Source organism: Thamnophis elegans, chromosome 2, assembly GCF_009769535.1.
Source record: "Thamnophis elegans isolate rThaEle1 chromosome 2, rThaEle1.pri, whole genome shotgun sequence".
NCBI classification, from domain to species: Eukaryota; Metazoa; Chordata; class Lepidosauria; order Squamata; family Colubridae; genus Thamnophis; species Thamnophis elegans.
Window position 1 is genome coordinate 9,555,627 of NC_045542.1, and position 26,871 is coordinate 9,582,497.

The following is a 26,871-nucleotide window of genomic DNA, read 5'->3' on the forward strand; positions in this document are numbered from 1 at the left end:
CTACTTTTCCTGCAGATCCCTCCTATAATTTTAAGCCCTTTTCCTGTAATTATTCTTCCCTCCTCTAGCTATACAGTTGTAAAACATGGCTAGTAGTAAATAAAATGACCAGGGAGGCATTTCAAGGTGACTTCTACTGAATATCATCTTTATTCATGAAAAAAAAAACAGCTGAAGGTGACATATTTACTTAATAATGCATCTCTTGTCTTGAAAGATGCTCTGTATTTATGGGTTAGATTTTCCTTCATCTGGCACAGTGCTTCTGCTATACATTAAAAAATGTGAAAAAGAAATCTCTTAAATCTAGCTTTAGTGATTATTTCAGTTAAATTTAAATAACTGCCCTCTGAAAATATTTGGTGCCGGTTTTTGAATGTACAACTGGCACAAAAGTAGCCGCTGAGGTAAATCAGATTCTTTCAGACATTAAACTTTAAAATGTCAACTTTCTATTGATCAATTAAAATGGTGAATGTGTATCACTTCTGTATATTTTAATTTGGCATCATATGGGCAAGTTGAACATTCAGTACCTAATGCAGCAAAGGAGGAATATTTCAAACAATTTCGATCAGCAATCAGTGCAAAGAAAGTTCAAATAAATAATATAAAGGAAACCAGGAAACATTCTTCCCAACTGACATGCTTGCAAATAATGACAACATAACATCTCATTTAAGGATCATTAGAATACATTCATCCATATTGCAAACAAGAATACGAGAAGACTATTCAATGCTGTCAGTCCAGCTTCTTTAAATTATTTTTCTTTATCCCTTTTGGCCAATAAATGCACAGTTGAAGCCATGATGATAATCCCACCTTTTTAATAAGGAAAATTCAAACTATCTGTCACTGCTCATTCCTAATTGGAGTTCATAACTTCCTCCACACATACCCTATAGGGTAGCTTATCAATCTACAATTCACCAGGTTGGTGTATCCTGCTAAGCCACGCTTCATAAACATGACCTAGCTTGTCAATTAGTACGCGTGAGTACAAAATGATAAAAAGAGTTTGTTTCGTTGCAATGATTTCGAAGTGCAGTTTTTCAAAAAGTGAGTGGCGCCGATTTCGCCTTTCTCCTTAGCGGGATCGCTTTCAATTTGAGTTTCACACACAGGATTGGCAAGCTTCAAATCCAGAAAACAAGCTTACATACATTATCAACTGGAGAGATTGGGAGTGTTTGTGTGAGTGAGAGAGAAAGCTGAGTTATCCTCAGGTATCCCATCCTGACAGTAGATTTGGTTTCCTATAGCAATAGCAATAGCAGTTAGACTTATATACCGCTTCATAGGGCTTTCAGCCCTCTCTAAGCGGTTTACAGAGTCAGCATAATGCCCCCAACAATCCAGATCCTCATTTTACTCACCTCGGAAGGATGGAAGGCTGAGTCAACCTTGAGCCGGTGAGATTAGAACTGCTGAACTGCAGGTAACAGTCAGCTGAAGTGGCCTGCAGCACTGCACCCTAACCACTGCGCCACCTCGGCTCTATCTTCCCAGAAGCTGCACTAGTTGAAAAATATTTGCCACCTTACTCGACAAGGCTTAATTATTCACGTCATTATAATATAAGTGACAAACTAGCAGCGACTGGTTCCCCGGGGAGAGCCAGCATTAACTTCACGCTAGAAAATGAAACAAAACCTCGTTTGCCAGTTAACAATTAAAAACAGCAGCAGCCAAACTGGCATTTTCCCAATGCTTTAGACTAGGGTTTCCCAACCTTGGCAACTTGAAGATGTCTGGACTTCAACTCCCAGAATTCCCCAGCCAGCATTCCCTGGCTGGGGAATTCTGGGAGTTGAAGTCCAGACATCTTCAAGTTGCCAAGGTTGGGAAACACTGCGTTAGACTAGTGGTCTCCAACCTTGGCAACTTTAAGACTTGTGGACTTCAACTCCCAGAGTTCCTCAGCCAGCTTTGCTGGCTGAGGAACTCTGGGAGTTGAAGTCCACAAGTCTTAAAATTGCTAAGGTGGAGATCACTGCTTTAGACTCACTATCAACTTTTTACAACTTGGCTGAGGTTTTTGAAGGTCTGTTCGATTTTGCTCAAAATCAACCCAAGCAGATTTTTGGGCACGTTTGTTAATTCCCACGCCCCCCCTGCAAGCGGGCGAGGAAACGAACCACGACATGGATAATAAACCAGCAATTTTACGTGGAATCTTAAAACCCAGTTATCTGGGAGTCCGTCCGCTTTAATTCCTACGGACAAACAAGTATCGGTTTCTGTAATTTTCATTTTCTCACAGGGAGGAAGAAGCGCAATCAGGGAGAAGCTTCCCCCCCGAGATTGATTCCTCTTTTATTTCTCTCTTTCTTTTAAGTATTTCTCCAGAAAGCAAAAAGCTTACGCGCGCAAACCACGCCTCTCTTCCGTCTTGATTGACACTTCCCACTCCATCAGCCCGCCTCGGCAAGTATAAAAGTCGACTTATCATAGAGGTGCTATTGCTAGAACAACCTCCTCCCCTACCCCGGAACATTCATGGAGATAATGACAACAAGCCGTTTTTCTACCGGAAGTTCCGGTTGTGAATCGATAGAGTTCTGTGCCGATCGTGGGAAAATAGGAAGAGGAAGGTTAGAGTTCAGTTGTGTCCTGGTGCGCGCGGGTGACGTGAGCTAAAAGCAGCTGGTGGGATTTGCGGTTAGAAGAAGGAGGTTTTCCTGAACATATTTGGAGGGGAAAAGGAAGAAATTCCACGGCGTTTTGACCAGGCAAGGATCATAGCGATCTCTCTATATTGAATTTTCCTTTTCATGTCAGCTCCAGAAATCCCATATCTCATCCTGCTTCTACTTTTAATTATGTATTGTCTGTATATGTCTTTACGTGTATCCCCCTCCCTATAGGTTGTAAGCCGCCCTGAGTCCCCTCAGGGAAAAGGGCGGCCTATAAATAAAAGCAATCTAATCTAATCTAATCCTGTATCTTCCCCTTGTATCTTTCCAGTCCTTGGATCTCTTTCTGTTTTTAATGTCTTCACTGTTACCATTGATGATCAGTGGTACGATCATCTGTTTTTTTTACAGGCACCCTATCCCAGGTTTGATGCTGCATCCATTAAAAGGACCATAAGGAGTAATAAGCTGGGTTGGTTTCTGGAGAGCAATGCATATAACAGCGGCTTCATGCATGTGTTTCGTGCCCCACAGGTTCCCATCAGCGATCATGGCACAATACAAAGGAGCTGCCAGCGAGGCTGGCCGGGCCCTTCAGTTGATGAAGAAGAGAGAGAGGCAACGTGAGCATATGGAGCAAATGAGGCAACGCATCGCTGAGGTGATGAAAACTTAGAAATCATCAGAGATTTTTTTTTTGAATTCTTGCAGGAGATAACGCTAAGAAACACAGGGTTGTTTCTTAGAAATAAGAGTTTGTTTGGAATCATTCTGGCAAAGGTGGAGGTTTTAAGGGGAAGGAATGGGAGAGAATGTTCTTTTCCTTAGTCAAAAGCAAACAAGAACAAGAGTTTCCACCGTTAATCATGAATATATTTCTAAAAAAGTGTGCATGTTTTAAAAAATAAGGGCTTTTAAAAATATTTTTGCTTCGTTTTTCTGTGATATGTGTAGGCTTCATCATGCAGAATAAAAAAGCTAAAGAGAAGAAAAACAAGTAGATATTCTACCAAATGTCACATTCAAATAATTAATGCAGGGAGTGCAACACACCAGGGTTTAAGCTGATTGTTATATTTCTGATTTGAGCGCAATATTTCTTCCAGAACATATCTTCTTCAGACACTTTACTTTTCTTGTCGAGTTGTCTTACAAATGGAAACTCTTCCTATGATTTTTCCTATTTATTCTTCTGTGAAGCAACTATGATTGAATGTTTAGTCTTAATGTCACTTTAAGAAATTTCTTATCTTCCTAAACATCTTTTGTCATCTAGTAAGAATATTTTACTCATAGCCTCCAGAATATGAATATTGCTGTAATTTTCCTTTTTTATTTGAAAAATCATGTCTAACATATTCATATCTGCTCGAAACATTCACCATTTTCAGACGTCTTTTCTCTAGCGGAACAAGCTTAAAACTATTCTGGTTATGTCATGGTCATTTCATTGACTTTCTGAGAGAGAAAATTTGTCTCAAATGCACTCCTGAATGGACTACATTTGCTTCCTTTTCAGCAAAGATGAGAGATGTAAGACATTTTTTTAAAACCCTGTAATGGATCCTTATTATTACCTTGCACATAAACTTACTATTTTGTGACTTGTATATTAAACATAAGTCTCCTAATGCAGTAGAAGAATTTTTTTCTGGTCTTTTGGGGAAGAAATGACAAACTGAGGATGGCTCTGCTAAAAGAGAGCCAACAACCAGGGCAGAATGAAGAGTAGTGGGTAGACCTGCTCTTCATAATTCCTCTCTGGTAAGGAGTGGATTTGAGATCGCCCACAAGTGCTCCAGATAGTTGATTCTCGTGAAAAAAAATCTCAGGACAGTCTTCAGTGGGTTTAGAGCTTTGGGAAACAAGAGATTAGCCATCTTTTTGCTCAAACCATAGGTGTGCCTACTGGGTTTGCATACTTTCTTTTTAAACCATTTTTGAAATTTTGTTAGTTGCATTTTAACAATTAGGAATCCTTGGATTAACAAGTTTTACAGCAGTGGGTTGGTTTCCTTCAGGAAAATAAGTTTTAAACACAAGTTTAAGAACCTTAAAATTTATTTGGGAATAAACAGCAAAAGAGTACATAGAACTTTGATTTTGGAAAGTTACAAAGGATTCAGTTGGATTGGAAATAAGATTTAGGAATCAATTATAAAATTCTTTCCTGTGGGAAAATGCTTTTTAGAATTAGCTTTAAAAAATAGGATACAACTTTGAAGGCTCTCTAGAGAGAACCACAAAGAACTAAAGATTACAATTAAAGAAGAACACTTACAAATTTGACTTACTAATAGAGAAATAAAATATTAGAACATTGGAACAGGGAAGGATATTTGTGAATAAAGAATTGGGAAGTTAATTTTAAGAGAATCTGTCTTTATAGATAGATTGTATTTAGAAAATGTTATGAAAGAGAAACAGGTTTTACTGGAAAAATTGAGACTGATCTAAAAGTAGAGTTAAAAATGACAGGGTACAAGTATGATATGGAAAAAGATGCTACACTGGACATACAAATGAAACTGGCTGATGTCTTAATAATCAAAAGGAATGTACGCATAAGGAACCAAAAAAAGGGCCCTGGATAACTTTCCTATATTGTATTTACAAAAGGTACCCATTAAAGCCTTGAAAACAAAAAGGTGCAGTATATAATTTGAAGGGACTAAAGATCAAAATGGTTAAAACAAAAGGGAAAGAATGTAGAGTTGGTCTATCTGATCAAAGTTAAAATAGAATTGTTATCTCTAGTAACCCTTGAATGACTTTTGCTGTTCAGGATTAAATAATGAGGTTTTAAGGATTGCTTTATAGATAAGAGATGGGATGCTGGAACAAGAGATCATTTGTTGTATTTTAAGAAAAGGGATAAGTTATTAAAATTGTTTATACTTGTGATTGAGCAACATTTATATATTTGTTTTGTTTTTGTTTATTATATTCATATTTTTCTATTGTCTATTTTTCTTTCTATTTTTTCTTTTTTACATTTTCTTTTTTTTTCTTTTGATTTAATGTTTTACTTTGTATTAGCTTTTATCTTCTTCATTGTAATTTTTTAATAAAATTGTTGTAAAAATATTTTTTGACTTTTGCCCGTACTGACACTTGTATCGGTATAGCTTACTCTATTCTGTTGCTGTTTCATGCAGAATTGTAAGTGGGCGTCATCCTTAGGATGAAGTAACATGCTTTCCTCTTTTGTATGATGGGATTTAAAGATAAATCTGGTATGGAGGTTTATATTTTAATCTCTTTATTCTGAGTGCCTAATCAAAAAAGAATTTTCATTATAAACAGAAAAGCTAAAATTCTTCAGCCTTTTTGAGAGCAAACTATAGTAATTCAGAATACCTCACCTATTTCCTTCGATTGATTTGCACGACTACGGTATATTCACACTGGCTATTCACAGATTTGACATTCTTTTACATCAGAACCTAGTTGACTGTTTATTTTTCTGTAATATTCTCTCTTTTTTTACTTTACTTTTTTTACTGTAATAAGCTGTATTCCAGCTTGTGAAATCTTTACCAAATATTGATACTGACAGATAATTCTGCTGCTTCTATCAGTGTTCGGTTGAGCTTGCTCCCTTGTGTTCATTGTGTAATTGCTGCATAAGTGCTTTCCCAGTGCTTTGTCTTGGAGTGTACTCAGCCAAACATATGTTTCTTCCAAATGCAATAACAAATCCCCTATTTGACACTAACAGCTGCTGTTCATAGAATATTTCTGATCCTGATTGCCCAGGTAATTCCTGAGGATTCCTCAGTTTTCATAAGTACCACCTCATCTTTGTTGGTGGTCTTTTATCATGCAATCTAATATAATATGCAACCATATGTTCTGCTTGAGAATTTGCCCATCCCCACATGAACACTTATCCTTGATGAGAAGAAACATGTTTCTTTATCTTACCTTGCTAATTGAAATTCATAGAAAAATTATGTAATCTATCCTGACTTCTGTGGTTAGGTTAGGTTGTAATCTCCTAAATTTGCTTAAATTCAGTAAATGGATTGAAATCCCAGTGTTTTCTACCTAAGATACTTGCTGTTTTTTTACTGGGTTGAATCAAAAAATGGGAGCTGAAATGTCATCAGGGTCTACGGTTACTTCTTCTGACTGATCTGTTCTTTGCCCGTGGCAGGAGAACATCATGAAGTCAAACATCGATAAGAAATTCTCTGCCCATTATGATGCAGTGGAAGCTGAGCTGAAATCTAGCACCGTTGGTGAGTTTGGATGTAGTTAAAGAGTGACCTATGTTTTAGAAAGAGGCCCCAAGCCCTGGCCTCCATCCCTTAGCTTGTGTGAATTACCTTCTCTCCTGCATAGTGTTTGGGCCTATTTCCAGCACAGCTTCTTCCAATAGGTTTGGTGACCCTCAATGACATGAAGGCCAAGCAAGAGGCCCTTGTAAAGGAACGGGAGAAGCAGCTAGCCAAAAAGGAACAGTCCAAAGAATTACAACTGTAAGTTTGTGAGTGTGTGCATGAAAGTCTGGGCAGAATAACTTGGAGAATAGCTTCCATTACTTGGGAATGGGGAGCCTTGCATCTTTCAGCTCTTTTAACCCATAGCTTACATAATCCCTTGATATTAGGTGTGCGGATTTGGAGTAATTGGAGCTCAAAACATCTGGGGAGAACCGGTTTACCTGTTTGATAAAACTATTTTGTGTGTGTGCGAAGATGTGAGCCCCTTAAGAAGAATGAAGGACAGTAGGTTTAGGACATCTAAAAGAATGTGATTTTCAGGCCTCCAAATTTATGGAATTTATTATCTAGTGAATTAAACTACCCTAGAATGAATTTTTAAATGATTTCATTAAGTAACAGAACAATCAAGAGATAAACTAACAAAGATTATGGATTTGTCTTCATGCTTTTCCTGTCAACATCCCAGGGATATTTTACTAGAGTTCAAAATGAAGATGTTGAGAACTTCTGTTTTATCTAACATGATAGTCTTACATCAGCTACAATGTCTCCAGGCCGCAGGTTACTCTTCACTAACTTTAGCACAGAGACATTTCATGATAGTGTTTATCTTTTTTTAAATTACAAAAATAATTTTGAACTCTTATCAGTCCTTTGTGTACAGTTTCCCTTCATTTGTAATTTGGTTTATTAAAGTATTATTTTAAGAACTTAATGAATATCACTAATAGAATAAGAAACTATTTCAGTAATTTCCTAAATGTGGGGAAATGTCAACAGTTTGAGAATGACATACTTACATCTGAATATAACAATTGCATGATTTGTCCAAATAGTGACTGTGTGAATACTATTGTAGCGATAAGACACCATTGGTCTTGAAAGTCATTATTCCCTCAATGTCAGTGTAACCAACTATATAATATTGCTGTGGATAGCATAACAATTCTTTTAAAAAAGCTCCCTTCCTTCTCCTTCTAAGAAATGAGATTGAATCAGTTTTGTTTTGGATTCTCTGCCCCCTTGAGTGATCTTAATGTTTTTTCAACATTCTACCTTTCTCAGAAATCTTGTAAGAGCTCCCTCAAGTGTACATTCCATGCCAAACTTGATTTTTTTATTTCCTTCTCGCAGAAAATTGGAACGGATGCGGGAGCGGGAACGCAAGCAGGAACAAAAGCGTAAGATCTCAAGCCTGTCCTTCACTCTGGATGAAGAGGAGGAAGATGATGCTGAGGAAGAAGATGAGGAAGCAGAATTGGAACGAGAAGGTGAGGAACAGTAGGCTGGATGCGTTGCAGAAAGTGAAGCTGAAGTAGGCCTGGTGTGATGATAGCAATAGCAGGAGCGGGAAGTGTAGGAGAGTGGTTCACCAACAAAAGGGCAACCGACAAAAGCGCGCCCGACTAAACCGCGATGACAAAACCGCGAGTTCTAAACCCCGCCGACGAATGAGCGCTGAAGCACGCCGACAACAGTGCACTGACAGAAACGCGCTCTAAACCTAACCCTAAAACTAACCCTGAACCTAACCCTTACCTTAACTTAAATCATGCTTCTGTCTGCGCGCTGTTGTCGGCGCGCTGTTGTTGGTGCGCTGTTGTCGGCGCGTTGATGACGTTGCGGTTTGGCGACACGGTTTCGTCAGCACACTTTAGTCGAGCGCACATTCGTCGGGTCACATAGGAGAGCAACTGTTGAATTCAAGCAACAGAAAGTTAATGGTAGCTCTTCCTTCATACATGATTCTCCTGCTTTTCTTAGAGTTGCCTCCCAAAAAGAAGAAACTTGGGAAGAACCCAGACGTGGACACTAGTTTCCTCCCTGACCGTGACCGTGAGGTAAATACCTGTCCTGCAGGTGATGCTGATCACGTAACTCCCATAAAGTACAGCAGTCAAGAGTAATGGAGGCTGAGAGTCCTACTTCACCAAAATCTGGAGGGCCACAAGGGGCTTCATCCTTTTCTTTTCCACATCCTGGATTTCAGGAAGAAGAAAACCGCCTGCGAGAAGAGCTACGGCAAGAGTGGGAGGCCAAACAGGAAAAAATCAAAAGTGAGTGATGGGGAAATGAAGCTGGTCTGGCGTGACTTCCAAGCGGAGGGGAGTGACCCATCATAATTAGGTTTAAAGAAAGGCGTCTCCCATCCTTTTAATGATTTTCTTTCTTTGTCTTTGGCCAGGTGAAGAAATTGAGATCACGTTCAGTTACTGGGATGGCTCTGGGCACCGCCGAACGGTGAAGGTGAGCTTCGCTTCCAGCCTCCTTGGATTCTCTCCTCACCTTTGAAAACCCAACAGGTGGTTTAATGCTTGGGTCTAGAATACAAGGACTCCGGTTGTTGGCTTTTTCCATACAGTACCCTGATTTTTATTGTGCAACCATCTCTATGTATTCTGTGTCCTGGACCAACTTCTTAAAATGACTGATGCAAAATGCTACTCCATAGCTGTTTAGCATTCCATCAAGTTTCCAGCTTTGTTCATTCTTAGTTCAGGACAGGAAACAGAAATATAGATATATCTTCTTCCTTTATTATTTTAAAATATAAAATAGGTGGTGAACATATTTAATAGTCCTTCCTGTTTTCCCCACCATAGCATTCCTGTGAGGTGGGTTGGGCTGAGAGAGAGAGAGTGACTGGCCCAAAATCACCCAGCAGCTTTCCTGCCTAAAGTGGGATTAAAATTCACAGTATCCTGCTTTCTAGCCTGGAGCCTCAATCACTAGATCAAACTAGCTCTCAGATGTGCAGTGCATCATAGCTATTCAAAAAGTAACAATAATATTGTGCTAAAATGTGGTCCCAAGTTGTCTCTTGTCATAAGAGTGGTCAGGCTCACAATTTTTTTTCCACCCAGCAATACTACAACCTCAGATACTCACAGGCCAGGAAAAGAAACCTTTCTTTGTCATTTTTGTTCCACACCCAAACTTTTTTTTTTTAAATCCTCCATATAAACAATTGTCCCCTTTAACCTATAACCTCTAAAGAAAAACCACCCTCAGAAAATCTGGTAAAGGTTTCACTGGCTAATCTTTCAGTTAAAGGTCAGGCTTCTAAATCTTTTATATAAATAAACGTGGGAGTGGGGGGTGATAGAAATTACTCACAGGTCGGCTGAGTGTTTAGAGTATCAGATGAGTTCTGGAATGTTCCAAATTCCACGTTCCATCTAGGCACGAAAGTGGCGGCCTAGACGAGTCACCTTTCTTAGACTAGCCAGGGTTACGTGAACAAGTGTTTATTGAGATGAAGATGAAAAATGGATTCCTTGAGGGGTTTTTCTTTTTGGGATGAAATAAAGTAAACTAAGAGATATGACTCCGCCGAGAACAGCGTGAGTTTTTAGTCGTGGGGGTTGTCTGAGAGAAATCCGTTCCCGACTGACTCTTCTTTTCCCTCAGTGTAGATGAAAAAGGGAAACACCATTCAGCAGTTCCTGCAGAAGGCCCTGGAAATCTTGCGCAAGGACTTCAGTGAGCTTCGGTAAAGGACTTTGTGGAGTTTTACTTTCCATGCAGTGGGCTGAGGAGAATTCGTGTCAATTTGCGTTCATTTGTGAGGGCAAGTTGGTGAATATTACAGTTAGCCCCGCTAGACAGAACCTGGCCTTGTCCCAGCTGATGGTATCAGCCTCATCGATTGCAATTGGGGGGAAAAAAGGTTTTTTTTTTTTGTAAGTCCCTGACTTACAACAGTTCATTTAATGACCATTCAAAGTTGTAACGGCACTTGAAAAAGGGTCATAGAGCCGAGGTGGTGCAGTGGTTAAATGCAGCACTGCAGGCTACTTCAGCTGACTGCAGTTCGGCTGTTCAAATGTCACCGGCTCAGGGTTGACTCAGCCTTCCCTCCTTCCGAGGTGGGTAAAATGAGGACCCGGTTTGTTGTTGTTGGGGGCGATATGCTGACTCTGTAAACCGCTTAGAGAGGGCTGAAAGCCCTATGAAGCGGTATATAAGTCTAACTGCTATTGCTAAAGTATGTAGATTTTCATATACGTGCTGCTAATCTCTCTATAGTAGAGTACTGTAATAGCAAACAAAAGAACAGAGAGCAGGAGCTGCTCCAGAAAAAGCTCTTTGAGTAACACAGCTTGCTAACCAATTGGAATAGGAAGAGGGACGAACCAGACAAAAAAAATTTTTCTCCCATTTCCTAAAAAAAAACTCCCTTCAAAGTGTATGCCATAAATGAACAGATTGCGGGATTCTGCCTTAGGCTTCATTCAACTATCAGAATATCTTAATCCAAGAGCTGACAATTATCTCTCTATATGCATATACGTTTGGTCCCTGTTTTGTATAAGCAGACCTAGTGTGCGTATACATACTGTCAAGGTAAGCATATAAGTGATTTATTTTTCTGTCACATTCCAGTTGAAATCTCACCGGCTCAAGGTTGACTCAGCCTTCCCTCCTTCCGAGGTGGGTAAAATGAGGACCCGGATTGTTGTTGGGGGCAATATGCTGACTCTGTAAACCGCTTAGAGAGGGCTGAAAGCCCTATGAAGCGGTATATAAGTCTAACTGCTATTGCTATCATGACCATTTTTCACACAACCATTGCAGCGTCCCTATGCTCAATGTGAACAGAATTCAGATGCTTGGCAACTGGTTCGTATTTGTGACGGTTGCGGTGCCCCTGGGTCATGTCATGCCCTTTTGCGACCTTCTGACAAGCAAAGTCAACGGGGAAGCCAGATTCCCTTAACAGCCCCGTGACTAACTTAACTGCAGCGATTCACTTAACAACTCTGGCAAGAAAGGTCACAAAGTGGGGCAGAATTCACCGATGTCTCACTTAGCAACAGAAACTTTAGGCTCAATTGTGGTTGTAAGCCAAGAACTACCCATACGTGAAGCATGCATTATATAAAAGGCCAATATGTAAGGTAGATGGTGAGAATCAGCAGCACTGACCTGTAACACAACTGGACAATGTGCATTGGGAAAGTGAGCAAAATTCAGAAGCAACTTAGGCTTTTGCCATCTTCTTTTCTAAAGAAAGAGACTCAGGTGTGCACAAGTCTGAAAAATGTGTTTTGTTTCATTCATGGAACAAACCTCTTGTGACTTGGAAGTTCAGCCAGACCTTTCGGGTGTCCTCCAGCCTCTGGCTGAACTGAAACCCCAAAGATGTTATTGTCCCGATTTTTGTCCAGGAAATCCCAGAGAGTTTTTAAATGAATGAATATGGCAAATCTGTGCCTTGCCTCTCTCTCCCGTCCTCTTTTGCTGACCTTGTCTGCTTCCCTTAATGAGAGCTCACTAAGCCAGGGTTCTCCAACCTTAGCAACTTTAAGACTTGTGGATTTCAACTCCCAGAATTCCTCAGCCAGTAAACCTTAACGACTCTGTTTAACAGCAAAGCTGGCTGAGGAATTATGGGAATTGAAGTCCACAAGTCTTAAAGTTGCCAGGCTTCGACAACCCCTGCACTAAGCAGTGCTTACCTGACTGATCCTTTTATACTGGTCTTCCTGGCCTTCTCCATGCCTTCCCTTCATGTCCCATAACTGGGTTGCCCATTAACCCGTCTTATCCTCCTTCCTGACCAGCCCATTCAGTTTCTCCCTCCCCCCCATATTTCTAGCGTTCACTTTATCCTCACCATCCCATTGCTTCCCTTTAAAAATGAGCCACATTCCACCAGCCTGCAGCACACCCACCCTTCCACTCTCCTAACTCTTACTTTTGCTTAACTGCTGCTACCAATGAACACACCACCTATCTGCCCACCCGGGAACGCGTCTGCCTAAGTACAGGCCTGTGAAACTGGATACCAGCCCGCGCAGGCCACGCCCACCCTGGCTCTGCAAAGGCAAAAAAAGCATCATGATACGTCACGATCTGGCCCACAACACAATCAGGTTTGACACCCCTGGAACATATCCCCTGCTCTGTACGTGCAGAAGCCGCTGAGCCCAAAACATTTGAGGCCTCTCCAGGAAGACTTGAGAGGCTAAGTGCGCATCTTTCCCTGCAGGTCAGCCGGTGTGGAGCAGCTTATGTACATCAAGGAAGATCTCATCATCCCACATGTAAGTAGAAGACTCTGTCTCAGTGTGCCACCGGCATTCCCCTGCAGGGTTCCCCTACTTTGCTCTTATGCCCCCCTGTTATGCCAATGCCACGGTGGTCTAGAAGTTCTGGATCAGCGTGGCACGACAAAACCGCGTTCGTCAAAATAGCGGTGATAAAACCGCGTTGCTAAAGCCGCAACATCATCACCGCCGCGACAACAGGGCGGCGACGGAAGGGCGCTTTAAAACAGCGTGGCAGCAGAAAGCCGATTTAAATTAAGGTAAGGGTTAGGATTAGGTTTAGGGGTTTGCTTTAGGGTTAGGTTTAGGGTTAGGTTTAGGGTTAGGTTTAGGGTTAGGTTTAGGGTGCTGAGTGCTTCGGAAGGCGCGGATTTGCCCTCCGCGATTATGTCATCGCAGTAGGGTCGCTTTTTTCCTTAGCGCTTCGAATGGCGCGGATTTGCCCTCCGCACTTATGTCGGCACGGATAAGGGCTTCGCGGTTTTGTGGTGAAACCCTGGATCAGTAGATCTAATTCCCTGGCTACGAGAGGAAAGGATTGGAATCTTTCTCCAGCACAAGCAAAAGTGATTCGGTCTCAAGCAGGGGATAAGTGCAGAAGGGACAGTTCCATTTAAGGCAGCTCACGGTCAGTGTTTGCATTTTTTCATTTAATAAAATCCCATCGGCGAACTTGAGCACTTTTCACGGCATCTCAGAGAAAACCGAACTCTGCCCCCCCAATCTAGATATTTTGCCACCGCTAGATTTGTATAGTTGTGCTAGCCCCAATCCCCATTGCCTTTGGGACCAATTGGGAGTTTTCCAAGCACCAGTGCTCCTGATCCCAAATCCATGCCCACTTTGGGAACATTGGACTTCAAGAGAGACAGACAGACAGACATTTTAGCCATCTCTATCTGAATATCTTAAGGACCACTCAAACGAGAGATATAAACGAGACTGGAAAAAATGGATCGATTATATAGAAAATAAATATGGGACTAAGAAATTCCAGATAGCTTATGATTAAGATCAGGAATGATATAAATTGTTTAAAGTTAGCCTAGCAAGGAGGAGCTAAGTTCAATGTAAAGATGTTATCAATTTTCTATTCTTTTTTCCAATATATTTTAGACTGTTTTTGTTAAAGATTTATACCGTGTATGGGTTCTGGGAAGTCAGGGGAGGGAAGGCTGGGGGGGGCGGTTGGGGGGGAGGGAGGGATGAATATTAGGCTTGACGAGGGGTGTTAGATTTTAAAGTAATATGATTGCACATTATACTGTCTTCTCTTATTTTTTCTTTAAAACTAGGATATGTTAAGTATATTGATATGGAAGCATAAATACCATCAACATAGAATGGAGTTTGCTCAGAAGCTGAAATACACCAATAAGAGGAAGAATGGGAAACAGAAGGGAGAAGAAAGATGGGAAGAGAGGGATAGGAGAGAGGGTAAGGGGGGAAGATGAGGAGGAGAAGGAGGAGTGGAAGGAAGAGAGAGGAGAAGGAGAAAGGAAGGGGAAGTAGAGTAGAAAAGGATGATGGAAGAATGGAGGTAGGAGAGAGGCAGAAGAAAGAGGTGTATGGAGAGCAGAAGAGCTAATAATGGGTTTTTATCTTTCTGGGTGTTGATGACAAGAGGAACTGATGTAATTACTACTTAATACAATAGGATATTGGCTATGTAATAGTATACATGTGATTATATGTTATGAAAATGGAAAATAAAAAAGTATATTTAAAAAAAAGAGAGAGAGACAGACAGACACCTCCCAAACGGATATCCAAAATGAAATGGGCTAAGGTCAGTGCTTAGCTGGAAAAAAAGCAAGGCAATTAAAGTTTTGCTTGGGAAGGAAGGAAAAAAGAATAATGGTTCTCACCACTCTGCTTAGGGTATCAGGCAAGACAGGCTTGTGAAAATTCCTGCTGTCTCTCCTTCAGTGCTTGTTGGGAGCAGCTGCCTTCTGCCCTTAAATGTAGCGACTCCAGATGGCTTGCTCAGGTTTGGTTGGTGGGATCTTTTTGTGATGTCTTTTCCTCAACCCTTTTCTTCTGCCCATCCAGCATCACAGCTTCTACGATTTCATTGTCACCAAGGCCCGAGGAAAAAGCGGTGAGTGTCCTCTTTGGTTTCTCTTTCTTTTTCGGTTTTCGTCTTCCTCCCATCCAAGCCCTCTGGGAGGATGGAGGGTAGAGGAACGGGAAGGAGCAGGGAACTGGGCTGAACTTTTATCCAGGCTGGAGGAAAAGGGAAAAATCCAGACGTTGAAATGGGAGCCCAGTTACTCTGTAAATCTCTCCTCCCTCATACGTACTCTCCCTAATTCAGGCCCGCTCTTCAATTTCGACGTCCATGATGATGTCCGGCTTTTGAGTGATGCAACAGTGGAGAAAGACGAGGTGAGGAAAAGAGCTTGCCACTGAATTAGTTGGTTCTGAAAGTCCATTCTTAAAAGGACCACTTTTTGCAAAAAAGAAATACAGATGACCTTGACACTCCGTTGCTATTTTTTGCTTTTATTCAGACACACACTGAATCTTGCAGATACGTGTTTTTTTCCCCATTTTCCTTACCTCTTAAAAAAACCACAAGTTGCCTTCCCCAATCTGGTGCTATCTAGAAGTATCCCTAACCCCAAGCCAACTCTGAAAGGTATGGTTTACACCTTAATTCCGTGATGGCGAACCTATGCCATGTGTGCCAGAAGTGGCATGCAGAGCCATCTCGCTGGGCATGTGAGCTGTCACCCATTGCTCTTCTGGCACACCGGCCAGCTGGTATTCATGTGCGCGGGAGCACCGGAAACCAGAAGAGCAGCCGCCCGGTGTGCGTGTGTGCGCCGGGAAGATGATCTTCCAGTTTCCGGCATGAGCAGTGACCACCTGGTCTTCCAGTTTCTGGCACACATGCATGCACGCAGACCAGCAGGCGGGTCCGTATGTGTGCGCAGGAAATCGTAAGATCAATGGATGGCTGCTCTTCCAGTTTGCGGCACACGCGCGCATGCTCCCGTTTCGGCACTCAGTGCCGAAAAGATTTGCCAACACTGCCCGAATTGATCCAGCAGCTAAGAGGCAAGCCAACAGAAAGAATTTGTTTCCATGATCCGCACTGAACGAATTCTTCCCTTTCTCTGTTTTGAGCGTTCTGCGTTATCTTTCATTGGTTCTTTGGGAACACTTGTCCTGTTCCCATCTGAGCTGATTGGGAAGAGTATTTGGAAGAGATTTATCAAGTGTTTTGACTTCTGCTGATTCCTCTCTCGTCCCCCCCTTCAGTCCCACGCCGGTAAAGTCGTACTTCGCAGCTGGTATGAGAAAAACAAACATATTTTCCCCGCGAGCCGATGGGAGCCTTACGATCCAGAGAAGAAGTGGGACAAGTATACGGTAGGAAGGGAAGGGAACTCTCTTTGGTTGTGGGGTGGTATCCAACGAAGATGGGATCATTTGCACGAAGGTCATAAACATCTCTCTTTTTATTCTCAAGCTATCGGCTAAAATATTAAAGCACCGTTTTTTTTTTGTTAAAGTAACATTTTTGGTGAATATCCAAAAAGCCTGCAGTCACACATTTCATGCATTACCCTGCAGACACATAGATTTCACGTGTAATGTGTGTCTGAAATATAAGCCATTGTTTTTCTGCCTGTGCTATATATCAGGAGGTGGCCAACACTGTAAAAAAAGAGTGACAATCAAGTTCGTTTGCATCCTTTCCAACCAATCACCCTTTCCGTCAACTGTAACATCCGTCCAACTCCACAAAACTATTCTTCACAATCTCTCTGTCTCTTAACACTTGACCTACTTCTACAGAAATCATACGGAGGCATTCTTTCCCCTATTATTTAATCATGCAAATTGCCTTGTTTCTCAGTTGTGGGAAAGATCCAGGTTAAACTCTTCTGCCTGCACAGCACCGAAAAACGTAGAAACGACTTGAGACAGGAGCATTAATGAGGCTTGCAAAAGAACATTTCTTAGGGCAAAAGATGATGCAATCCAATTGCAGTCAGACCCATTCAGCATCGCCTTGGGTCAGGCTGAGGTGTGCAATAGTTTAGCAATATTGGGAGATGACAAATTGTCTTCCTTATCCCAGCAACGGGACAGAGCCTGCCTCAGGTATGGCGCCCGGTTCTAATAGTGCTGTTCAAAATCTTGAAAGGATGAGATTCAGAAGGTCAAGAGCTGCTCCATTTCTGAGTGCAGGACACTGAATAATGGGTTGAAGTTACAGGAAGGCAGATGTTGAGTGAACGTTCTAAAAAAAGACCCCTTTCTGACAGTAAGAGCAGTTCAATAGTGGAAATGTTTCTCAGAAAGGAGATGGGTCCCCTTAATTGAATCCGTTCAAGCAAAGGCTAGAGGTCCATCTATCTGGGACGTTTCCAGTTGGATTCCTGCCTTGACCAGGAGGTTAGACTTGATGGTCCAAATGAGATCTTCCGATCTGAGGATTCTGTGATCCTAGTGGATTATGTCCCTTCTAAACACTGTAGTAATACAATAATACGCCAAGACCTAAGTGGACGGCGTATTTCTGGCAGAAAGCTTCATTTCTTATTGATTTAAAAATTAGGCCTAATCTATGCCGCAGCTGCTTGCATACTAATTGGATTGCTGCCATTTGCTTTTCTAGGTCAAAGAAAGGCGGCCTCTTCCTCGCTCTTAAATGTGAGCTAACGGCCCCGGTCTAATCCTTAAATGAAAGGGTGCCATACTGTGCGGTGCTTTCCACTTGCGCTCCATATCTGGCAGGATTTTTGCCTCCCTACTCCTGCTTAAAATGTGCTTTCCTTTGCCTGGGTGAAGAAGAAAGGAGACCCCCTTCTAAAGGGCAGATTCATTTCATTTCATGAAATGAATCTCAGTTGATTTCGTGACGTGATTTTTTCCCCCCTCTTCAAAAAATGAGGAACAAGAACCTTTGACCATTATAAAAGTAGAAGGAACCACAAGACCTTAGGCTTCATATGAGTCATGTGCGGCCAAATTATATATCCTTTGCCTCTCCTGGAGTCACTTCTGTGGAGCAGATTGTGGTCTGCACACATTAAACCAAGAAGAGAATGTCCAGCCCATGGACCTTCCTTTGGCTTCTGGATCTTCCTAGCAGCACGATTCATGTTTATGTCGGTCTATGTGCGTGTTTCTCTGTTTTTCTCTGTGTGTATGTATATCTGTTCTTGTCATACATTGTGATGTTTCATAGAGATTTGAGGCAAATTTCTAAAGTGAATGGAAATTTTGTGGCACTCTTAACAAGTGCTGGAGACAAACAGCATAATCTTTAGGCCTCGCATTTTGATTTCCAGAAGCTATTTGAAATGGATTGAATGCCCAAAGAAGGCTGAGAACCCCCCGAAACAAATGATTGTGCCCTTTCCCTTCCCCTACTAGACAATATTGTGTTATTATTTTGGAAGCAAATGAGGTGCGAAGAATATAAGGGCCAGGTTACCTATGAAATATGGCCTTGCATACAACTGAGGAAGTCAGATACTGAGATTGAACAGAGGTCTGCTGCAATTAAAATAGGAGATACACAATTGCACCTATAAAAATGATCCAAATAAAGACATAAATTCACCCCTTTTAAAGAAAAAAACGTATAGTATATGCACAAAACCCTCCAAGGAACTACAGTGTTTGAGGGTCTGATCTTCAGTGGAGGGGTGATTTTATTTATTTATTTTTGTTTTATGGCTTTTATGTACTATCCCCTTCCCAGTGGTGGGATTCAAATAATTTAACAACCGGTTCTCTGCCCTAATGACCAGCGGGGTAGGTGGGGCTTGGGGGGTCATGTGACTGGGTGGGCGTGGCCAACTCAACATCACTCACGTTGATGGGCGCTTCACCTTAGTTGTTACAATGGTAATAAGGGTTAACCAGAAAGGCAGTTTCTATAAGCAGGGCAATAAAGATTAGGCTAGAAACAACACTAGAATGTTTCCTTCCTGCCTTCCTTACAGGATTAGCCCTGCAAAGTGGGGAAAAAATAAAATAACATTTCTTCCAACAATCGGTTCTCTGAACTGCTTAGAAAGTTACCAACCGGTTCTCCCGAATAGGTGCAAACTGGCTGAATCCCTCCACTGCCCCTTCCATTCAGCGTCAGGCAGTTCAGAATACAGTATGTGATAAAATAATGAAAACATTAAATTTAGGTATAAAACCAATGAAAGCCATAATAGTAATAATAATAATATCCAATCCAATATTGTCCCCATCCGGCAGTCCGTCCAGCGTCAAGCATTGAAAAGCGTCAACAGGACACCTCCGCTTTTAACTCCTCAAAAGACATTGGGGTGTGTGTGTTGACCTTTGGACCGCTGGAAGCTACCCTAGCGGAGGGAGTTCTACCAAATTCTGTCCCCTCCCTTCATTCTGCCCCCAGCCACCTTTCCGAAGAGAAAGTATTCTTGAGGATCCCCCTCAAGGACAAAATGAACAGAGTTAGGCAGGTTCAACTTGGACACAGTTCTGAAACTACCTGAGAACCAAGCCCTGCAGGTTAAGCCCAGCGTTTGAAACATGGCACCCAAGGTAGCGTCCACAAAATCAGTTTCACAGAGTTGTGACAACTATCATCCTCCAGTAAGCTGGGCTGCTCCCATTTGTACCAGTTGTAGCTTGTGAATCATTCTCAAAAGGGGTTCCACCACAAAACCGCGTTCGACTAAAGCGCGCTCGACGAAACCGCATAGCTGACGTCATCACAGGGCGACAACAGCGCGGAGACAGAAGCACGCTGTAAACGCTAAACCTAAAATTAACCCCTAAACCTAACCCCCCTAAACCTAATCCTAAACCTAACCCTTATCCTAATCCTAAACCTAACCCTTAACCTAACCCTAACCCTAAACCTAATCCTAACCCTTAACCTAACCCTAAACCTAACCCTAACCCTTATCCTAACCCTAACCCTTAACCTAACCCTAAACCTAACCCTTACCTTAAGTTGAATCGGCTTGCTTTCAAAGCGCTATTTAAAGCGCCCTTCTTTCTCTGCGCTCGCTGTTGTCGCCCTGTTGATGACGTCAGCGACGCGGTTTAATCGGGCGCACTTTAGTCGAGCGCGGTTTTGTCGTGCCACGCTCAAAAGGCAGCTTCGTGTTAAAGTCTCTAAACAGGTAGTCCTTGACTTATGACCCGTTAGTTTTAACGATGCTTCAAAATTATGATGGCCTGGGAACGAATGACGTCCGTTTCACCACCACCGCGCGTGGTCACAATTTGGGCACTAGGCAACTGGCTCGCATTGACAACAGTCGCAGCATCTTGCTGTCAAGGGATCGCGGTTTTCAGTCCCAGTCCCAGCTGGCTTTTAACAAGCAGAGTCAAATTGGGCATGCTGGATTTACTTGACCTTGAGAATCACTTAATGGCCTCGGTAAAAATAGTCATAAATATCGGAGGACTCAATTAATGACTGCATCACTTAGCAACCAAAATTCCAGTCCCAACTGTGGTCATAAGTTGAGGACAACCGGTACAGTGATCCAGTCTAGAGCTGATAAAGGCATGAGTTATTGCTGCCACTGTAGAGGAAGCTGCTACTGATGCATCCAAGGCTCCTCTCATAACTGTATTGCATCGATGGCTTGTGACTGTACAGAGGTTTGCTTTCTTGCTAGATTATTTCCCCAATTGTCAGCAAAAATGATTATTTTTTTAACCCGCAAGCCCACGGCCTTGTCCTTTGGCATAATTTCTTCCCCCATGTTTATTGCTGTGGTCTATGAGGTCATTCCACATTCTCTATTACTAATTTTCTTGTTCTATAATCATCTTAAGCCACTATATTAAACCAAGCAAGGAGAGCACTTAGAGGCAGAGAGCATCTACTCTGGCTGTCCAGGGACCAGAGGTAGCAAATTGCTGATGAAATGAGACAAGTCCGGGGCAGGAATAACACTCTTTCTCTACCCTTCCCCCAACAGATCCGCTGAGCCACCACTGTTGGAGCTCCTGATCCACTCGGTGCGTGTCTGTGTGTGTGTGGAATCTGGCTGTGCGTGTGTGTCGAACCTGGCTCTTGCCACCGCAGATCTCCTGCGGTATTTCTAGAGCTTCCACCTTTTCAGCTACACCTTGTCCATATTTGTACCACCCTTCAGCGAAATAAACGTTTGCTTTTCCCAACCCTGAAGTGACTTGTTGGATCCTAGGGTTATTCATCGTTTGTAAGATCTGATGGCCCGGCTCTAAAGCCAACAAGTTAAAACTCGATTCGAAACCTAAATTGATACCGGAAAATGCTTTTAGCAGCAAGGTTTGGAATCTAAGGTGTAGGGGTAGTATTTTTAAACTCTAGGCCACTGTTTCTCAACCTTGGCAACTTGAAGATGTCCGGACTTCAACTCCCAGAATTCCCCAGCCAGCAAATGCTGGCTGGGGATTTCTGAGAGTTGAAGTCCGGACATCTTCAAGTTGCCAAGGTTGAGAAACAGTGGCCTAGGCAATCTGTTTACTGGTAAGGAACCACATTTCAGAATTGGTGATTTTTATAAGTCTGCAATTGTGTGGTTCTTTGGGCAACCTCTGAGGAATTTCCTCAGGTGAAATATGATACTGACATTTTCATCCTGTCCTCTTGGTCATCAAAAAAGGAAAAAAAAGACATGTTGGCAGTTGGCTAGGGATATATTGGTTGGAGCTATAAAACTGTTGATCCAAACCCCTCCCCCCTATTTCTGATAAACCTCTCCCATAATGAAATCCAATTTATGCCCACTCTGGAGCTGATATTCTTTCATTTCCCCCCAACTAATTTCAGTGTGAAACAGAGACAATAAAAGACTGGCATGATTTAGCTCTCTGTTGACTTTGGTACAGATCAGCCAATCACTGCTAAGGGGGTTTACATCATCATCATCATCATGGTCAGTTGCCTTTAAAAAAAAAAAACACCTTTTAAATATTTTCTGATATATATATTTTGGAACCAAACAGAGCAGTTGGGGAAATGAGGCACATGAATTATTTACTTTCATCAATCATCATAAAATGGTAAGCAAAAGAAAAAAAATATTGGGAGAGTTTTTTTTTAATTTAAAAAATGCAGCAAGATGAAATGAAAGTGATTTCCTAATCACCTGCAATAATGTCACAACAACGGCATGATACAATCATGGGATTTCACTGCATTTTGTTAAGTATAAGTATAATCTTTATTGTCATTGTACTTAAATACAACGAAATTGTGTTGCCCTGCATTCAAATCTGAGCCCAAGCAAAATAACGCCATTGGGAGAAACTATGTTCTTTAATACGGGCATCGTACTGCTTCTTAACGCAGGTTAAAAAAAAAATCCATTTGCTCCTCTGAAATTATCTTCTCTGCACGGTGAAATTGCAAGGTTCTATCGTTCTAACTTTCCTAAAGATTTGCCTTCGCCATGCCTCACCTTTGATTCATGGGTCAGTCAAGGAGGACTGTACCACTTAAATCTTGATGAACTCATTCCTTGGCTCATAATCACAATCTTACAACATAAAGCCTGGAATTGGAAACAGCTGCAGAGTCATCGCCACGAAAGGCAGAGTCAAGTATCCAGGCAAAATAATAGGAAAGGGGGTGGGATGATAGAATGGTGCCCCCCCTCCCCCAAATTATCCCAATTAGCTGAGCTTCAGCTTCCAGGATTCCTGAGCAACATAACAGTAGCTGTAATGGGAATTTATAGGACCACTAAATTTCAGCACTAGGAAGAAACAAGGAAACACGGAAGGGCAGTTAAGAAAGAGTCCCAGAGTCCTTTGTATTGTACAGAAACCACCATTGAAGAGTCACGTAATTATATGGAGTAACTGACCAGCTGCCTCACTGCAGATCCTGCAAATCTTTTACTGCAGTGGTTCCCAAACTTGGCAACTTTAAGACTTGTGGACTTCAACTCCCAGAATTCTCCAGCCAGCAGAGTTGAAGTCCACAAGTCTTAAAGTTGCCAAGTTTGGGAACCACTGTTTTACTGGGTCAGTGCATTCACATATGTGAATCCAACAAGGGCTTGGACCAAGGAAACGCATGCCTGCTTCAATCTATTTGCTCCTTTCTTTCATAACCAGAAAAAGATTTCTCAGTTTCCCTTCTGGGTATTCCTACGACATGTTCCTACGACATGTCTAGGTATTCCTACGACATGTTTCCCAATGGTTAACTAAATCATGGTTTACTTGATCAGCTTTCTGGGCACATTAGAGTTGAAACTGTACAACATGCTAGCTTAAAAATCTGCTCGACTTAAGTTTGAGTTCGATGTGTTTTGTAAACCTAGCTGTTGTGGTTAAGCTTGAGTTGGCTCTGCAACAAGACTCTGATCCCAGCATTCGTTTGGTCAGGGGGGAAAAAGACTCCAGTGGAGAGCTAGGAGTCATCAGCATTGCTTTTTTTTTGCTTTTAAATTACTGTGGGGAGGAGGCATGACTCTCGGACATCTCATTTTTATTCCAGAGCTTTTCTGGACAAAAAAGTGAAACTGTTGAGAGGATGGTGATTTAGGGAAAGTGGCTTGCAGCAGCCCTTCTGCTGTGTGGACACTAGATGGCACTGTGATTGTGCAAGAACCCATCTAGCTTAATCAGTTCCCTCCCTCCCCACCCCACCACTTACACAGGAGAGAAATGGGCCCCCTCCACAGGCAGGTATTAAAGCCATTCATCCAGGGTGTTGCCACAAGCTGCTTAAGAGGGAAGTCAGATTATGTCATCTGAATATGACACCTCCATCTACCGCAGTTCAGGCAACTTTTTAAAATAAGCTTTGAAAAAAAACCTCCCTTATATTTTCATTTATTTTTTGAGGAATCCCCAAATGTGCGGCGGTGTTCGAGCTGCCTATTTCTATCTTCCTTACCCAGAGGCTGCAGATTTGCTTCAACCTGATGTCTTGGGAGATTTTGCACACATTCAGGCAAAGTGGCACACCTGTTTGTATCCTGTGTACCCATTTGTGTGGCATGTCCTGCGTTGTGCACTTATACCCAGGGATATTCCAATCACCCATCACTCTGGCCTCCAATTCTTTGTAGGTTCTCTTGTAAGCAGGAAAATGTAACACACCCCCAATTGCAGCCTCTTCAAGACCAACAACAATGCATGGCCTCATGGGCCTCCCTGGCCAGTTTCGTAGCCTGCTTCATTGGATGCATGGAATATTTTGCTGACAGATTAACAATGCCCCATGTGTCTGATGAAGTGGGCTACAGTTCATGAAATCGTGCACCATAATAAATGTGCTGGCCTTTGCCACAAGATTGTTTATTGGTTTTGCTGCAACAGATGAACGCTGGAAATTAATACTGTTATTAGCCAGCAGTTTCATAGCGCATTATGCAAACCAGAAGATTCTGGAAATCTAAAGCATGGTTGGGAAATCTATGCCATCCACATAGGGATGGATTCCAGTTTCTATCAGAAATGTCATAGATGTGAGCTTGTGTGTAAACTCATTAATTTTTAGCCCCCTCCCCTTGACATTTCTGCCTTTGTGTGTGTACATCCCGACACACTCCATTGTTTCTCTTACAATGGATGGATGGGAATTATACCTCTGGAACATACTTGATTGCAGCATATCCGGGATCTCCATTTTCTCCCCCCCCCCCATTGGGATTTAAAGGGCTGCAAATGAAGATTTGATCTAACATCATTTGGGTGGCAGAGGGAAGATTGGGCGGTGAAAATGTTCTCTCCTTAATATAGAAGCTGTAGGCCTCTATTATTGGAATGGAGATGAAGTTATGGAGCTGGCTGTTGGGAAAAACAAATTATTCTAGCCACCTGTTTCTTATTTTGTATGAAAATGTACGATTACTAAATAAAGAACCCTCTCAAAAATAAGAAACGTATGGCAAGGCTAGAACAAGTAACACTACCTGAAATAAAATATCACAAATCCTATCAATCCTGAACTCCTAATGAGCGTTTTACTTTTAAATGAAAGCAAGAAGAGTAATACTGGCTGAAATGGAAGCTTGCTAATTTTCATGGAGGGAAGCTGGATCACAGTTGACTCAGCCTTCCATCCTTTCCCAGTGGGTAAAATGAATTGGTTGGGGGAAATAGGCTGACTCTGTAAACTGCTTAGAGAGGGCTGTAAAAGCACTGTGAAGTGGTATATAAGTGCTATTGCTATTATTATTAAACCCGGTAAGAATTTGCATCGGAGGCTACCAGGAAATCCCAAATTGGTGGGATTATTCTGCTCCAAAGGGCAGACTCTTATCTCCAGGATTTAAATTCCAGAGAAGCAAAAACAACATGCAAGACTGCAGGATGACTGAAAGTCCAATGTGACTGAATTTCTCACGAAAAAATAATTTGTCATTATTTGCATTATTGGGGAAAATCTAGGTACGAATCTGCTGTATTCTATCCTGTGACTCCTCGCATGAGATCGAAGGAATTTTGTGGAATCCTATTCTGGGATACATTTTTGGGACATATCATCCATTTCCCTGGATCCTGAAGTCCTTGGTGCTCTCTGAGCTGTGCTGTCGCTTGCAAAAGTTTCATTAACCAATTAGGCAACATCACCAGTGCTAGAGAGTGTGAGGTTTACTTCCTGTTTACAGTAGCTGCTAATGTTACCTAATCGGGTAGTGAAACATTTGTAAACAGACAACTAAGATTAGAGAATTCCAAGGACTCCACAGTTCAACCCTGAAAATTTATCTTGTTATTGCTAGCCACACACAGTGGAATCTGCAGACAGGATTGTAAACAGGGATATTAGATTCATTTCATTTCATTTATTATATTTCTATCCCGAGGGACTCAGGGCGGCTAACAAGGAAGGGGGAAGGGGAATACAAACAAGAGACAAACAAGTTAAAAAACAAGGCAACAGTCACATCAGATTAAGTGGGGCCAGGAACTCATTAGCCCCAGGCCTGCCGGAATAGCCAGGTCTTAGTGGCTTTGCGGAAAGCTGGAAGGGTAGTGAGGGTCCGGATCTCCACGGTTCCAGAGGGCCGGAGCAGCCACAGAGAAGGCCCTCCCCCGAGGGGTCGACAGTCGACATTGGCTAGCAGATGGAATTCGGAGGAGGCCTAATCTGTGGGATCTAATAGGTCTTTGGGAGGTGATCGGCAGGAGGCGGTCTCTCAAGTACCCAGGTCCGATGCCATGTAGGGCTTTAAAAGTAACGACTAGCACCTTGAAGCGAGTCCGGAGACCAATAGGCAGCCAGTGCAGCTCGCGGAGGATAGGTGTGACATGGGTGTACCAAGGTGCACCCACAATCGCTTGCGCGGCTGCATTCTGGACAAGCTGAAGTCTCCGAATGCTCTTCAAGGGCAGCCCCATGTAGAGCGCGTTACAGTAGTACAGTAGTAGTAGTAGTACAGTAGATGGAACTTAGCTGCAAATTGATGAAAAGTGGAAAACCATTCTTTCTTTTTGAATTTATTTTTATTTATTAAACTTACGTGCCACCCATCTCACTGTTGAGCAACCTTTTTGCATTCGATCCTGTTTACAATCTGTGGCCACTCGGGGAGAATTTGGCCTCTGAAGAAAAACCTTCTTTTCCAGCTACTGATTACACTAAATATTGCTTTTGCAGTGCCATGCAGTCTTCCATGCATTCGAGCTTGGCTTGAAAGGATTTGAGACCTTTTGATCATGGACAAAATTGCTTCCAAGCCTGGAACAGAACAAACAATCTTTAGATCAAATCACCAACGAGAGAAAGATGCTTCCAATGTTTGTGGTGCATGAAGAATG

At 42.2% G+C, this 26,871-nt stretch overlaps 1 protein-coding gene across 1 annotated transcript; it reads left to right on the forward strand.

The window, feature by feature from the left end:
- The first annotated feature begins 2,548 nt into the window (after positions 1-2,548).
- Positions 2,549-21,292, forward strand: FAM50A (family with sequence similarity 50 member A). The gene is made up of 14 exons (XM_032210829.1): positions 2,549-2,735; positions 3,174-3,300; positions 6,799-6,883; positions 7,024-7,123; positions 8,225-8,361; positions 8,855-8,931; positions 9,081-9,147; positions 9,276-9,337; positions 10,507-10,583; positions 13,086-13,140; positions 15,196-15,244; positions 15,461-15,531; positions 16,411-16,521; positions 21,084-21,292. Exons 2-14 carry the CDS (start codon positions 3,190-3,192, stop codon positions 21,090-21,092), a joined length of 1,011 nt encoding a protein of 336 aa, XP_032066720.1. The 5' UTR covers positions 2,549-2,735; positions 3,174-3,189; the 3' UTR covers positions 21,093-21,292.
- Positions 21,293-26,871: the final 5,579 nt, after the last annotated feature.

Bases quoted from the DNA above. Each gene is read 5' to 3' on its own strand.
- FAM50A (XM_032210829.1), top strand. From the start codon at position 3,190: ATGGCACAATACAAAGGAGCTGCCAGCGAGGCTGGCCGGGCCCTTCAG. The intron at 8,932-9,080 runs GTAAATACCTGT...CCTGGATTTCAG, and splicing joins TCCCTGACCGTGACCGTGAG to GAAGAAGAAAACCGCCTGCG. The intron at 13,141-15,195 runs GTAAGTAGAAGA...CTGCCCATCCAG, and splicing joins AAGATCTCATCATCCCACAT to CATCACAGCTTCTACGATTT.